General features: G+C 49.9%; 1 protein-coding gene across 9 annotated transcripts in view; it reads left to right on the top strand.

Annotated features, from left to right (window-relative positions):
• The window catches only part of SCMH1 (Scm polycomb group protein homolog 1), a 67,329-nt gene that overhangs the window by 39,281 nt on the left and 11,767 nt on the right, over positions 1-16,281 (top strand). For 8 of the 9 annotated variants that reach the window (XM_066335314.1, XM_066335312.1, XM_066335313.1 and 5 more), the window contains 4 exons: positions 9,399-9,631; positions 10,189-10,315; positions 11,328-11,528; positions 12,141-12,326. In XM_066335314.1, the coding sequence (XP_066191411.1) occupies positions 9,399-9,631; positions 10,189-10,315; positions 11,328-11,528; positions 12,141-12,326 (747 nt within the window). The remainder of the gene's footprint in view (positions 1-9,398; positions 9,632-10,188; positions 10,316-11,327; positions 11,529-12,140; positions 12,327-16,281) is intronic. The other variant, XM_066335318.1, reaches the window with a different exon arrangement.

The raw sequence follows: 16,281 nt of genomic DNA, 5'->3' as shown, positions 1-16,281 counted from the left end.
TGGTCTCTTGTGGCACATGCTTTCACTGATGAGTGTCCTTGAGACAGCTGAGTATAAATAGCAGCAGAGCAAACTTCCCAGGGACTGCATTCTGTGAAGAAACCAAAGCTCTGTCCTGCTGCAGGTGTGGCTCAGATGGGTTTGAGCATGGCTCAAGATGAAGGCTCGACAGGCTGTGGGCTGGTTGCTCACTAAAGTTTGGCTCTGGGGTCTTCTTGAGGACCAGACATGTCACTATCTGTCCTGGGTTGTAGTTTAGGATGTATTCTATCACCATCTTCAGTTAATGGCCCATCAATGCCTTTTGCATGACTCACAGATGACTCCCTCCGGGAGTTATCTCTCTCTTTAATGGGCCATTAAGGCTCTCTTCCATGACTCATCATCCCATTGGGAGATGCTCTGCCCATGGGGAAGAGCCAAGCATTCTCACCTGGATATAAGCTGGGATTTGGGACAGTAGAAGCAGCCCTCACCCACTGGATTCCCAGAAGACCGGAGCTACCAGACCTTTCTACAAGATTTCTGTTTCAGGAAGACCACCTCATCTGGACTGTTTCCATCACCCTGATCAAGTTGTATTCTGACTCTGTCAGTGGTTTTTCTTTTTGTATTTATTTTATTTTATTTTATTCTATTTTCCTTTTCTTCTCATTAAATTTTATTTCTGACTTAGAGCCTCTCACTTGGTTTGTTTTCAAAACTACAACACTGTCACAAGCCACTACTGGTGCTTTTGGCAGTGTCCTGCAGGGTCAGGCTCTGCTGTGGCCTGGAAGCTGAGCCTGGAAGAGCTGCAGTGATGGCTTTCCTGAGGTGTGGAATCAGTTGATTTATGTTGTCACTGTCTGCATCAGGACCAAAGGTGCCAGTGCTGCTCATGTTCCCTCTGCCAAACAGCTCCAGGGGCCACAGGTTTTCGGTTCTTCTCTTACTGCTGGGTGCTCACTCTGTGCCCATGGGCACTGCCATGCAGGAGACAAAGCCTGGGTTTGTGGTGATCAAACCAGGCTTAAAGTTCAGATTTCTACTTGATTTTCTTCTGACTTGGGCGTTGCCATTTCTCTTGGAGCTTCCTGATTGCCCCTCTGTCTCTCCTTTCACCCACTGGTGCGTCCCCTCGGCCAGAAGCTTGGCTTTCAGCTCTGCTAATGTGGTTCTCAGGCTGGAGCTGCCCAGCTCAGTTCTCATCTCCTCTCTGTAGTTCAGAATCTCTGTTCTAATTCCAAAGTTGCTTCACAGCTGATTAAAACAACACACTGCTTCAACAGCTTTATTTCTGCAGTGAAGTGCAGAAGCTGAGGCTGTGATAGGGCAATCACAGCAAGCAAGAACCTGGGTTGTGTAGCAGCCAGTTTATTTGGAATAAGAAGTGGTGGGATGGGAACAGGAGAAGAACTGCTGATTTGGGATGAGAAGAGAGTTACTGTAGATAAACCTGGCATTTCCTTGCCCTCTGCATTTGAACCATGTGCTGCAGGAGGCTCACTGCAGCTCCTTGTTGTCTGGCCTGGGAGCTGTGTGGGAGGAAGAGCCATGCTCCAGACAGGCTGGGGGAGCTGGCAGCCCCTGTGCCAAGGAACATCTGGCTGACTTTGAGAACTGGACCCTGAGTCAAATATCTGAGCACTGGAGGAATAAAAACAGTGCAGAAAAGAGTGTGAGCTAAGGCCACCAGCTTTGTGTAACTGGGCTGCAGAGGTTGCTGCACACTGGCTCCTACAGGTGAGTGTTTCTCTGGGGGTGATGAGGACACTCTGCAGAGAATGAAAACAGCCCTGCTGCAGTCTGGGCAGTAATTCTGCTGAGGACTGCCTGTGTAATCTGCATGTGCACACTGAGCCAGTCCTGCTGCCCAGAACTGCCATTCTTCTCCAGGGTGTAAATGCCTGTGGCCAGGTCTGTTCCCAGCATGATCCTTCTGCTCCTTTGCTTTGCCTTCTGGGGGCTGGTAGGGAAAAGAAGGGCTGAAGAAGCAGGAATGTGCTGCTGCTCTCACAGGCTCCAGACATGTAATTGCCAGCCTGTTTGTGGCTGGTTGTGCAGATGTTCCTCAGCAAATGTGCTGAGATAGGAGGGGCTTTGAGCTGCTGTTGAGGGAGAACTTGCTTGGCAGTTCCAGTGGTGGGACAGGCCATTTTCCCTATCCAAGTGCCAGACTTTACAGGGTTTATAGGAAAGATGTGTGACTCAGTTTCCCCATTCATTTCCCAATGCTACTCAGTGAGTACAGAGCAGTTTATTTCTTTCCTGTGTGGAAAAGAAATGAAGACCTGGGTTTGGGACTAAGGAAATCTGTGTGCTCAGCACAAAGCTGAACACGACTTTTGCTGAGGACAACAATTTGGGTATCCTTGCTCTGCACAGGCTGTCACTGTGTGTCTCTGATCAAGAGCCAGTCACTTCTCTGTGTTTATTTTGTCCTCAGCAGAGCAGGGATGGTGCTGACCCCAAGGCAGTTTGGGGGATATGTTCATTGTGTGGCACATCCTGACCCTTGCTGTGCTGCATCTCAGAGCTCTTCCCCTCACTGAGGAATATCTGCACACAGATGTTTATACTCTAAAACTCAAAAACTGCTCAAAAGCTGCTAAGTAACAATAAGAGTTGCTGCCTCTGAAACTGATGAAAACTGTTAAAATATGTTGGGTGTTGTGTGCAGAAGAGCCAAAGCAGCGTGAACCAACTCATTAAAATGCTCAGTGTGACCCATGAGTTTTGATAGGACCAATGAAGGGCAGTCTGGAGGATCCTGGTGTGCAGCAGGGAAGGCAGAGCTGAGCCATGGATGAAATGTCCCCAGAAAGTCTGGAACTCTGTGCAAATGAGAATCCAGGCATCAGCTGCAGGCTTTTTGCTTGATTTGAACCAGTGAATTTAGAATTGTTACTAGTTGGTGACACCCAGTGTTGTGGTCTCTCATTTTTCCAAAGTGGAAGCTTTCTCTCTGGCTCTGTCTGGCCACTGCTGTGTGTTGAGCTGCTGTTCACGTGCAGTGAGTGTTGCAGCCTGAGTTCTCCATCCTGAAGGAGCAGGAGGCAGCTCAGAGCCCAGCATTGTGCAGCTGAAGGCAGGAGTGGGTCTCCCCACATTCACTGCTTTCTGTTTATGGCTGGGATGGTCACCTCTGTGTTCTCTCCCTGAAACACAGTCTCTGCTCGTGGGCTGCCACAGTCCTGCCTGCCCTGGAAGGGTGAATCATTCAACTTCCTCACCTCCCATCCCCTCATCAGGTCACTCATGGATGAGCAGTGTGGATATCTCTCCTCTGCAAGGATGATTCTTTGCCCCTACCTCTTGTAATCCTCAATTTATCCCTTTAGAAACCTTTCTTCTTATCCCAAGGCTCTGGAGGTGTTGTAAAAGCCTTTGGTGAGGATCTTGGAGGCAGATGAGGCTGTGCCACATCCTTCCACATGGTCTCTGACCAGTCCAGATCTCTCCACGTTTCTGTTGCAGCAGCTGGACTGACACTGCCCAAGTGGCTCAGATTGCTCTTGTGGGTTATTGGGTAAAACCTCTGTTTTGTTTTGGAAAATGTTTCAGCAGATGTGCCTTGTGCTTGGGTAGAATCATCTGGTTGGGTTTAATCAATGCCTGGGTGAATAGGGCAGACTGAGATGTGCCAAGGGCAGCCTTGGGTCCCGAGTTCTGGTGTTTAATTATGTAAGCACACCCTGTAGGTCCAGAATAGGGGTCTTGTCTTCAGCTCTGGTAGCACCCACTGCAGTCTGCAGTTCTTTTCCCCATCTCTGTGTTTGGTTACAATCAGAGGTGGGACACTTGGGCTGTTTTGCAGTTCAGTGACTGCTCTGGCACTTGAGGCAAGTCACTGAAGCTCTGTCATGAGCTGCCCCACACCTCTGAGACATGGTACAAGGTGCTGGGAACACCTGCCAAGGTTTGCAGGAGCCCTGCTGAGCTGCTTCAGAGAGCACTGGGTGTGAGTCCCAGTATGGTTTAGGGCACACGGGAATGCTGCTGTGAGGCTGAAAATGTGACACTGCTGCAAACAGCAAACAGCAGTGCTGATATCACTGTGACTTTTAAGACTTTTTTTCCCCTAGTTGTTTTATTTTGATAAATAAAACAACTGGAAAAACAAATAAAACAACCATATAAAATGGCACAGCTCGTGCCAGGGGGATGTACAGTGGCATCTGCAGTGACAGAGCTCATCCAAGTGTGTGCCAACAGTTAAAAGGAGTGCTGCTCCAAACCATGCAGATTTCTAAGCCTTGGGACACTGATGAGGAATGTTCAGAGCTTGTCTCAGTTTCAATAAATGCACAAAAGGCATTGCTTTAGTTTGAAGTTACAGCTTTTCATGTGACTGTGGATGTCCTGCCTAAAAATGACATTATAATACACCCCCATGGTGAGGATGAGCGGGATGGAGAGTTTTGGGGACTGTGGGTTTGGGTTTCTTTGTATGCTACTGTGTAACCACTGGCCAAGGGATTAGTGGATAAAAGAACCTTATTTCAATAGTCAAAACCTGCAGCTAGACACATCTCGTGTAAAAAGGAAGTATATCTTTGGGAGAAGAGAGAGCTCATCGTGAGAACAGGTAAAACATGCCAAATCCTGCAGCACTTGGATCCCAGCACTGTGCTGGATATCTCCTCTAGTCTCAGCTCAAACAGGTGTTTCAGGCTGGAGAGCATGAATCCTTGCAGGAAATACTGAATTATCAGAATAATTGTCTTCTCACCTTTAAATTCCAGAATTTGGGGTCCTGTTCTTAATCCCTGTCTTTGCACGGAGCTCATGTCTCCCACCCATGCTCCAACCCTTTATCCTGTGCTGTGTCTGCCATGTGTCGTGAGAGCTCAGACAGCCCAAGTCTGGAGCCTTCCCAGGGCCTGTATTTCTGTCCCAGTCATGCTCATGGTGGCCAGTGATGATGGTCTCTGCTTTGGGAAGAATCACAGGGCTTTGAAGCATTCACATTTTACTCTGGGACAGGCAGTGAGCTCCAGTTCTTGTCCAGCTCCAACCTCCACGATTGAAATTCCTCATGCAAAGAAGGTTTCAGCCAGATCTCAACAAGATTTCTGCTCTCTGACAAATTTGCTTATCTTAAATGGGTCTCTTTAACTCACCTCTTTGAGTGCTGCTTCTGCCCATGAAGTGCTGAAGATGGGACAGAGGGCAGTGAGCACCAAAAGACCACTGGAGGGGTGGCCTGCAGGACATCAGTCAGAGGAGCTTTGGAGTGGGCATGAGTGGTGTGCTCAGAAATCTCTCCCTGCACTTCAGGACACTGCAGGGACCATTCTGGACATCTCCAGGAAGAAGCACATGAACTACAGCTGTATCTGAGAGTACAGAGCCCTTGACACAGAAAATGGGAATTTGGGATTTGTGCTCCTGCAGCTCTTGGTAAATGAACATTGTAAATAGGAGAGAAAGGCAGGAAACCCTTCTGCAACTTCAACTTTTCTGTTCCATATTTTTCTACATGTTTTGACTTAATAATTCTTGTCCCGAGGACATAATTTTGTCTTCTTCAAGCTGTGACAAGTCTCAGATAAGCTGATGGGTGACAAATGCTGCCTCCTAGCATGGGCTAACCCTCAGAGTGTGGATGGCAACTGTGCAGAGTCTCCTGTAAGCAACAGTTTCAGTCACAGTGTGGTGGGCAGCTGCAGGTGCCATGTATCAGCTGACAGGATATTTTAGCATTTAGGAAGTAGAGCCTGAAATCAGGAATTCTCTGTCAAGTCTCTTTGTTTCTGCAGAAAGCTCAGAACTCTTGTTTAAACTAATCCTTCAGTGATGAGTAACACATCAGTGGTGCCCAAGTTCTCTTTGGCTCTGAGTTCAGTTGTGTTTGAGCTGCATCTTCAGGCTGATGTTTCTCACTGTGCCAAATGCATCCAATGCCAGCCAGCTCCTCCTCCTCCGTGTCTGCCATTGTCCTGGATGCCTGTGTGACCCAAAACAAGACAGCAGAAAATTTCCAATTATTAGTTTTCTGTCCCCTTAATAAACTGAAATAACCGTGAAATCAGATCGATGAATAATTCAGGTCAGAAAGGATCTCAGGATTGTGTGACTCAACTCATCCAAAGCAAGGCCACCTTTGAAGTTGATTGGATTGCACAGAGATCAGGTGAGCAACAAACTTGTAGCACAGAGAGGTGCTGCTTTAGTCAGGAACAGCAAACTCTTGATTTTTTAAATAAGAGAGGCCTCACTTGATTTTCTGAAAATGTGGCTCCTCTCAGTGGCTTGTACAAGGAAGAAGAAGGTGAGGATGTCTCTGGCAGCTGCTCAGTGTTGGGCTGGCACTGTCACCAGCTGAATCACAGAATCAGAATCAGAATATCCTGAGCTGGAAGGGACCCACCAGGATCACCCAGTCCACCCCTGTCCCTGCCCAGACCCCCACCAACCCCAGCCTGTCACCCCTGGTGTCCAAAGGCTCCTGGAGCTCTGGCAGCCTCGGGGCCGTGCCCATTCCCTGGGGAGCCTGGGCAGTGCCCAGCACCTCTGGGGGAAGAACCTTTCCCTGCTCTGCAGCCTGAGCCTGCCCTGGCCCAGCTCCAGCCGTGCCCTGGCTGCTGTCCCTGGCCCAGAGCAGGGGTTGGAGCTGCAGATCCCTGAGCTCTGCCCTCAGGGTTCTCTGCTCCAGCTGGACACACCAAGAGCCCTCAGCTGCTCCTTGTGTTGCCCCTCTTGGCCCTTCAGCATCTTTGTGGCTCCTCTTTGGACAGTTTTTGATAGCTTTAGATCCTTAATAATTAAGATGTAGTAATAGTAAGAATAAGACGCAGTAAATGAAGCTTTTGGCAGTTAAAGGAGACTTGGGCAGTGGTTGGAGCTGTGAGATAATCCTGCTTGCTGGGCACAGCTCTTTCCATCTCTGGAGCTCTGTGAGTGCTGTGGTTGGTGCAGGCAGGGTTGAGTGCTGGGCACTGATCCCTGCATAGCAATCCCATGTTTCTAGACCACATCTGCATAACAGCAGGGGCTGAAATCCTGCAGGGAAATAACAGGCACCTTTAAAGAAACTGCAAGCTCCTTTAGGAAGCATCCAGTCACTGGAAGTGGTGCCTTGGGGATGAAGCAGAGCTGTAATCCTGTGATTTTGGAGCTGCACCGTTGATGTGCAGGTACAGCTGGTGGGAGGACTCTGCTCTGGAGTTCTTGGTGTCTCCTCCTCCTCCTACAGCTCAGTGCATCTGGTAGGGCCAGAGAAATGTATTAGCACAGACTGGTGTTTACTCAGATTCTGGTTCAAATCCAACAAAAAGCCAGGCAAGTCTGCCGGATTGTGGGAGGATAAGACCTCATTTCATTAAATCACTCCGGGTCAGAAAAATGTCTGTGCATTGCATCAGTCTGATGGAATCAGCCCCAGGGAAAACATCAGTGCCTGTCCAGGGCTGTGCTCAGGGCTGTGCTCAGCAGTACTGCTGGGCACACAGCTCCAATCTAGGTCACAGTCTGTGTCTCTCTGGCCTGAGCTGGCTGCACATTTAGATGTAATTTAGCCTGTGAACAGCTTCCCTTGCTGTGACAGCTCCTCCATCCCCGCAGGAGCTGTGCCTGTAGCAGGGACCAGAGATGTGCTGCCAGGGGCACAGGCACAGTGGGAACTCCTCTGGGTGGCTGAATGACATGAGGTGTCCCATCATGGGATCTGCATGCACCCAGCTATGGGCTTTTATTGCCCAAATCCCAAAAACAATTCTTCAAGCCTGGCAAATTACTATTTGTATGTATTGTCATTACAGCTGAAGTGGGCAACAGATTTTTCTTGCATTTATTTCACCAAAAGATGAAATCTCTTTTTAACATAAAATTATACAGTAAAAGCTTGCACTCCAGGACTTCATGTGACAGCAGTCTCCTTTTCTCCTTTTTCCTGGCATTGAGTTCCCAGTGATGTGGTCCCAGCCTGGAGCAAAGGAGGCAGTCCAGCTGCTCTGCCTACTGCATGCCAACTTCCCAAATGGACCATTTCTCTGGGTTTATTACTAGTAAAACTGAGAACATGGGTTTGCCTCACAGCTTGTCTGTAGAATTCTGTTTTTTCTCCATGTTGGAGAAACCTCATTGTGGCACAGCTTGGTTTAGACACTGAGCATTGTGCAGATCTCAAATGAAATGCTCCCTGCCCTGTGCTCCCACATCCCTTTGATATTTTACAGTTTCTTTGAAGTATGGAGAGCTTTAGAATCATGGATCGGTGTAGGCTGGAAGGGACCATAAATCCCATCCCATTCCACCCCCTGCTATGGGCAGGGACACCTTCCACTGTCCCAGGCTGCTCCAAGCCCCGATGTCCAGCCTGGCCTTGGGCACTGCCAGGGTTCCAATGGCAGCCACACCTTCACTGTGCCAGGGGAACGAATCCTTGTTCACAGTAACTTCTCCTAAAATCCTCATTACAGAAAACTTAAAAATCTCTGTATGTGCCCACAGTTGTGCCATCCTGGCATTAATGTTTTATTGCACTCTGTTTCCCTAGCTAAGACTTTTTTCCTTAAGTACAAAGCTCCTGATTTCAAAAGTGTTTGCTTGGTTTTTTTCCTTAATTCCTTGCACACACATTGAGGTTTCCAGATGTGAGAAACAAGACATCCTAAAGATCACTCTGCAGTTTTCAAAATGCAGCAGGATTTTGGTTTGCTTCTTTTTAGCAGAAATTTAAAACAGAAGAAAATACAGGTCTGCTAGGCTGGGCCATCTTATCTCTGGCTTTTAGCAGGCTTGGGAAAGATGACTAACCAAATTTAGGGGATTTGTGGGCAGGTATACCAGAAACCTGGTTTTGTGATGGAAAGAGTGAGAAAACAAGAAGGAACAGACCTGTCTCTGGTAGTATGTGGGAGGAGCAGGGCAGCTGGTCCAGCTGAGATGAGCTGTTGCTCAGGGCTAGGAGCAGTAGTCCTTGCAGGCAGGGAGGATGGAGCTGGTCCCTTCCACTGCAGTTTGCTGGAAATTTAGGGACAGAACAGATTTGATGTCAGCCTTGAGGGAGGGGATTTCCAGTTGGCAGCACTGGCTCTGTGACTGTCAGACAGGTCTTGACTGATCCCTCCCTAGGAAGGCTCTCAGCCTTTTCCATGGCTGTTGGCAGGTCGCCGCTTGCAGAAGGAAGAGCTGTAGGTACCAGTTACTTTCAGGAAAGAAGGAATGGCTGCAAGCATGATCCTTCTGGAGTTCAGCCCATCCAGGTTAAGCCCCAGTGTCCCCCAGCTCGAGTGCTGAGCCAGGGCACCATGTGTTTGGTTTTTATTCTGGCCTGGAGAGCAGTCCCCCCGCCCAGGGGTCTGGGAGTACTCCCGGTTTTTATCCATATGACACTGTATAAAGATGGAGGCTGCTCTTGTTTTGATTCTCACCTGATTTAATTACATTTGCTTTTTCTCTTTTTATTTCAGTTGTGATTCCAAAGAGCCCTTTACCTGCCTCCGAAGTAAACTCGGAGAAACCTAGCATGCACAGTAGCACAAAGACTGTTTTGGGGCATCAACAAGGGCAAAGGCGTCGCAAAACAGGGAAGAAGCGTGGTCGAACGACCAAAGCGCTAATCCACCACCCCATGCCTACACCCTCCAAGTCAGTGGAGCCTTTGAAATTCCCCAGAAAGAGAGGCCCCAAGCCTGGCAGTAAGGTAAAAGCTGATGCTGATGCAGGCGGGTGAACAGCAGGTGCTGCAGGTCCTGCCATGGGTTGGTGCATGCGTGTGTTTGTGCACGTTTGTCTCAGCCTCTGGCTGTGTGACTGCAGCAAGTAGGAGACCAGAGGGGTATGTGGGCTGGGAGTATCCTCAGAGCCCAGCCCCGGAGCTGTAGAGAATGTCTGTGTCCTAAAGATCATTTCCATCAAGAATCCGTGTCTTTGGAAGTGCACTGGCTGTGGAGTAGCATGGCAGATGCTGGGAGCATGACAGGATGGCCAAAGGGTAGAATAAGCTCTCCCGTCCTTTGTGTGTGGCTAGTCTGAGTCAAACAGAGGTGGCAGATCCCAGGCTTGTTATTTTTCAGGGTTGTGGTTTGTCAAATACACACGTATTGATTACTAGGTTCTTGAGACACCCCGTCATCACCATCAGAAATGTGTCATGTTCCACAGTGCCTTGTCTGTTGGATGCAGAGGAGAGAGTGTAGTGATCATGGGTGGTAAAGGAGAGCAGGGGTAAAAGGAGAAATATCTCCTCTTTTTCTGCAGAGGAAACCTAGGACATTGCTGAACCCAGCACCCACCTCTCCAACAACCAGTACCCCAGAGCCAGACACAAGCACTGTGCCCCAGGACGCTGCTACAATCCCCAGCTCTGCCATGCAGGCTCCCACAGGTAAGGAGGGTCTTGGACCACATTCTTGACAGGATTGCACAGTTAGGAACTGCAGCAGGCAGGCAGCAACACCCCACGAGAGTCTCATTTCTTCCTAAGCCTGTAAAACAGCAATCCTTACCACTCCAGAAAGGCTGGCCTGAGAGAGGCACCTGAGTCCAGAGCAGCTGTTCATTTATCTTTCTGTTGGAAATAATGAAGTAGGAAGATTGCAAGCCCATCTGTTGAGTGGAAGGACCCCTTTCCCCTGCATGCTGGTGACTCCACAGCTTTCCAGGGACATTGTGGCCCATTGTGCCTGGGGGCAGTCAGGTGTGCAGCACCTCTTGTGAGCCCTGAGTGTGAGCTCTCCCACACCATGCATGGCACAGCTGCTGGAACTGCTCAAGGGGCAGAGGAGGTGCTGAAGGACCGTGGTCTGCCCAGCTCCAGCCAGGATAACAAGGCACACAGGGACAGGAGGGAGCAGGGGAGGAGGAGGAGCAGCAGTGAAGAGTGTATGCACTGCTACAGCTGAGGATGAATCTGGTCAGGAAAGTCTAAGGAAAAGCTGCTTTTGACATGTTGAGTCAAGCACTGGATATGGGCTGAGCCCTCTGTTTCCCCAGAATGTAATTGGCCAGTTTTCAGAGGAACCTAAAGAAGCCAGTTTCCCTAAAAAGGAAATGCTGTGGGAACCCCCTAGAAAGTGGAGGCTGCATTCTTTCTTCCCCTCTGAACATCACAGCCACCTTACCTGGCTGGCATGGAAACCACTTTACCTGACTGCAGGGGAGAGCATGGGAGAAACAGCAGCAGTTTGGAAGGTGTGCATGAGGCAGGAAGATTTTGGAGGTGATTCCCCTCTAGAAGCAGCTCCACTGTGAGGATGCAGTCAGGCAGTCGTGGTGAATTCCACTTTGTGAGTGATGGGACAGTCTTAAAATCTCAGCATCTCTCAGTTTGGATTTTAGGCATCTGTTTCTTGCTTTCTTGAGTGGGTTAATGGCAAACACATTTCTCATCTTGGCAGTTTGCATTTACTTGAACAAGAACGGCAGCACTGGGCCCCACCTAGACAAGAAGAAAGTTCAGCAGCTGCCAGACCATTTTGGACCAGCTCGAGCTTCTGTTGTCCTGCAGCAAGCAGTACAGGCCTGCATTGATTGTGCTTATCATCAGAAAACAGTCTTCTCCTTCTTAAAACAAGGCCACGGGGGAGAGGTCATCTCAGGTGAGAACGAGCCCGCAGCACTTTGCCTCCAGAGAGGCTGTTGCAAGAATTCTCTCGTTGGAAGATGTCTGTCCCGAAGCTCGCTGCAGCCACAGGCCAGGGACAGACAGAAGAGTTCTGTCTTCTCTTTCTTGCCGCACATGTGTGTCAGTGAGGCAACAGCTGGCAGCTGACTCAGAGCGGAGCAGTTCCCGTGGCCCGCGGGCACGGCTGCTGGAGCGGGCAGTGCTCAGTCCTGGCACCCGCCTGGGCAGCGATCCTGCCCTGGGAACAGCCACAGCAGGGGGGATTCCACAGCTCCTCGCGGAAAGACAAGAAACTCCCCGGGTTTTCATTCTCCTTTAAGCCCGTGCGTAGCTGGATCTGCGAGCCCAGGCTGCTGCTCGAATCCTTTGGGTTCCCTCGGCCGCGGCTCCCCTGGCGCTGCCCCGGCCCCGTGCTGGGTGCAGCGGGCTGGTCCCGGCCTGCCCCGGCAGCGGAAGGCAGTGGCTTTGTTGGCTCTCCACAGCCCCGGCGATGCCGAGATCCAGGAGCTGGCTGTGCGGCCCTGGGCGTAGCCTCCCGCCTTGGCGGGGGGTTCACGTGTTGGGCTCTGTTTGTTTCTGTCTCCAGCTGTGTTTGATCGGGAACAGCACACTCTGAACCTGCCAGCAGTAAACAGTATCACCTACGTCCTCCGCTTCCTGGAGAAGCTGTGCCACAATCTGCGCAGTGACAACCTCTTTGGGAACCAGCCTTTCACTCAGAACAGCCACATGCAGCGCTCACACGAGTACGACCACGACAGGTATCTACCAGGTAGGAGCTGGGGCGGGGGCGGCGCTGTAGGGACCCAGGTGCTCCGTGTCTTAACCCACATTTTATCTCTGTCTCCGAAGGCAGGCTCCTGTTCCAGAGCCCTCTCACAGGGTTCATTACATCACACCCAGTGTCGTGCACATGCCCTCAGGGCTCTTGTTGTGTAGGATTCCAGCTGCATTTTCTGCCTGTCAGTTTGGTTTCCATCTCCGCTGTAGGTTTCCGCTCATCCGTGCTGTCTCCTTGTCTTCCCTCCTCTCCTCGTCCCCCAGTCCTTCCCTCTTCCTGTAATCTGATTATGGTGACTTCATACAGCTAGGAATTCAGGTGTGAAACACTGCATGAGAAAGGAGAGTGGTAACAGGCAGCATGTAAACTGTAATTAGGAATTAATTAAAGCAGAGTGGTTTCTGTGCTGGCTGTGGATCTGCAGGCAGCAGCCAGGGCACCCAGCCCTCTGTGACAGCGTGGCCTGTTCAGGGGTGATGCTCATGCAGCAGTCCAAGGCAGAGGTGGTTTTGTTTTCCTTGGTATGGCATTGAAGCAGCTCAGCCCTGGAAGACAGCTCATGCCCATGCCACAGTGCAGACTGTCAGGCTGCAAAACTGCTCTGAAGCAGAAGCAGTGGAAATCAAGCCTGGTAGTTCCCCCACAGTGCTGGGCAGTGGCAGCAGGCCTGGGGTGATGGCTGCCCCACAGGCTCTCGGGGGTTCTGGGGGAGCTCCTGCTCCAGGAATGTCAGTCATGGAGAGAATCAAAGCTGGTTGCACCCTCTTAGGTGGTAGGGAAGTGCTGATCTCCTCTCCTGCCTTGCTTTCTTCCCCCTCCAGTCAGCAAATAGCTGTTGTGTTGTTTGAGGTCTTTCCAAAATAAATCCTTTGCATAATTATGGTTCTGGCAAGAAAAGCAAAAGTTGTATGAATGTAAAAGGATGGGCACTTAGGAAGAACTGTTTAAGGAGCACGAGGAGTAGGAGCAACAGCCAAATGCCACAGTGCTTCTGTTGATTGCACATCACAAAGCACCTTAGGCAGAGTCTAGAGAGCAAGAGGATCTTCCCGTTCTCTGCTTCCTCCTGGCTGGAGCTAGCAGGGCCAGGAGCAGAGGAACTGTAGGCTATGCAAGGACAGGAGCTGTTTGACTAGTTACTGGGACTGGAGGCTTTCCCCTGAGGAGCCCTCAAACAGAAGAAATCCCCATGTTTCAGTGTGGAGTGTCGTCATGAGAGAGAGCAAAACCTGAGTGGGAAGGAAAGCGCCCAGCTCTGCGCATGGATGAGCTCACATTTCAGAGCCTCCCTGAGAGATCAGTGGTGGCTGGGCCAAGAGTTGGGCTGCTGGGCAGAGTGGGAAAGTAAATCAGAATTCGGGGAAACTCAGGCAGAGCACCGGATCTGACACGATGCTGAGACCTGCCCATCCTGAAATCTGATTCAGAGTGTTTGCAGCACTTAATGACAAATTAACAACAGTCAGAAGTGTGACAACACTTAGTCCTGCAGTTCATCCTGATGTCTGAGCTTGTTGGGCATCTGCTCATATAACACCTTTCTCTTGCACCTGAAAGAAGGTGGTAAACTTTATTATCTACACATTGCAGTGGCTTCTGGTGAGGACAGGGAAACAATGCCGGTGATTTTGGGAAGTTTGGGCTGGTCATGGAGCAATGAGGGTGGAGTTGTACATCCTTAAATCACACCAGATGTCGAGGCTGCTGTGGTCTCACCTTCAGCTCTGCATGTCCTGCCTTGTTTCCTCTCCAGTACAGGAATGTATTGTATGGGGCTGGTTCTTCCAGTAAACAGCCACTGGTTAGGACTGGGAGCTGGTGTGAGTTCCCAGAGCAAACTGGCTCTGCAGGAGCACCCCTGTGGGTGCCATGGAGGATTGGGGTGTGTGCTTGGGGCAGAGGGAAGGTCTGCAGCAACCCTTAGGTCAGCAGTGTCCTGCCATTCTGCCTTACTGAGTAAATGGAAATAAGAAGAGACAGACTGAGTTGTACATCATGAACCATTTGCAGAGAACTGGGCAGCTGATTGCTGTTCATAGCAACATGAACATGATGTGACCTGGAGCTGTCTGAAAACACAGGGCTGGAGAGATCTTCTGGACCACTGAGCCCTGGCTCCTTACAGCACCACAGCACATGGTGTTTCTTGGATTAGCTCTGGAGTTGCAGATTTTGCTTTTCCGCTGGAGACTGCTCCAGGGTTTTGTGCCGAGATTTTAGAAACTATGTTGTAATTTCCAGCCCTAATTTATTCTTGGGCAACTTGGTGTCTGTGTCTCCTGTTCTTAATATTGTCTTTTAGCTTAACTTGGTTCTCCTTCTTCTGGAAGTAGTTGCAGAGCAGTTGTAGTGCTCAAAGGAATTCATCTTTTGGCTGCTTTTCACTGTCCTCAGACAGTGTTGGTTTGACTTAAACTCCATGGGGTGGCCAGAGTGCCACCCAGCACTCTGGGGAGGAGCTCATGGGGACCTGGTGCCACAGCACTGGCACCACCATGGTCACAGGAAGTGTCTCTGCAGTGACTTTTAGTCACTGACCTTGTAACAGGTGATGATCAGCCTGTCTTGGTCACATACACCATTCTTCTCATCCATTGTTGTCACCTGCAGGGCACCAGCTCATGGGACAGTTCTTCAAGTACACATGTGGATTTAGCTGCTGGATTTTCCTCTTTGCTGGTTCTTGGTTTTATATATATCCTTCCTGCCTGATTTTAGATACTACTTTGTCTGGCCTGATAGGAGAAGACATCAGGAGATTTCATCGGTAAATCTCTAAAATTTCTGCCAGATTTATTACAGTTGTGAAATGACACTGGGCTCAAGGATGATCCTCAGGCACATTCACTGGCAGTTGCTCCCAGTCTCTTATTCCTTCTCAGTGTGCTGCCAACAGCTTTACCTCTCAAATCAGATTTCTGTGCATGGAACAAGGCTCCTGGTAATTCATGCTCTGTCTCAGCTGGTGGTTCTCTGTATGTAACATTTTGCTGAATTCCAGGTATGTGAGGTTGATTTCTCTTCCTTCATGTCATAGATCAGGATTTCCCCATCATTGGGTTGGCCTCCTCTGATGAATACTTACCACAGAATGTGTCATGTGTATTTCCTGCCCTTTCTTCAGAGCCTGCCACAAGCCTTGTGGTGCTGCTGAGGTGGGGGACATAGGCATTTTATTGGAAAAATCATGGTCTTCCACCTTCCTTTTTCAAATATTGGCACCACATTCCAAGTGACTCTCAGTAATGCTGAATTCTGTTAGAATTTACTGCAGCAGACCCAGAGTTTCAGGTGCACTGTCATTCCTGGTTTCTCTGCACCCTCAAGTCTCCAGTCTGAGGGTGTTCCGTTGTCTGACTTAGCCGATGGTGGATATTTTGGTTTCTGTCCTGTTTCTTTTATCCTCAGAGCCTTGCCCCCGGTGGTCAGCATGGCTGCAGCTGGAAGTGAATCCCAGAATGGTTTGAATTGGAAGGGACCTTAAAGGTCATCTCATTCCACCTCCTGCCATGGGCAGGGACACTTTCTACTATCCCAGGTGGCTCCAAGCCCCATCCAACCTGCCCTTGGACACTTCCAGGGATGGGGCAGCCACAGCTACTCTGGGCACCCTGTGCCAGGGTCTCCCCACCCTCAGGGAAGACTTTTCTTCCATATATCCAGTCTAAATCTACCATCTTTCAGCTTACAAGTGCACTGAGTGCAGTGAATGTCACAGACACATCAACACCTGAGCCAAGTGTGTAGGTGTGCTCTGCAGCCAGGGAGGAGGTGCCAGTGCACTCACTGCAAGGTGCATTGTCCTAAATTAGAGGCTCTGAGTGGCCTGACAAGATGAGGTGAATGATTGTCACTGCTCATAAAGGTGTCCCTGCTGATGGCTTTGGGATGGCCCAGAGCATCATCCAGGCACAGCAGATGAGCTGCTCTTCCCCCACCAGCCTCC

The sequence above is a fragment of the Sylvia atricapilla genome, chromosome 24, assembly GCF_009819655.1.
Source record: "Sylvia atricapilla isolate bSylAtr1 chromosome 24, bSylAtr1.pri, whole genome shotgun sequence".
Taxonomy (NCBI): domain Eukaryota; kingdom Metazoa; phylum Chordata; class Aves; order Passeriformes; family Sylviidae; genus Sylvia; species Sylvia atricapilla.
This window is presented reverse-complemented; position numbering and strand designations above follow the sequence as displayed.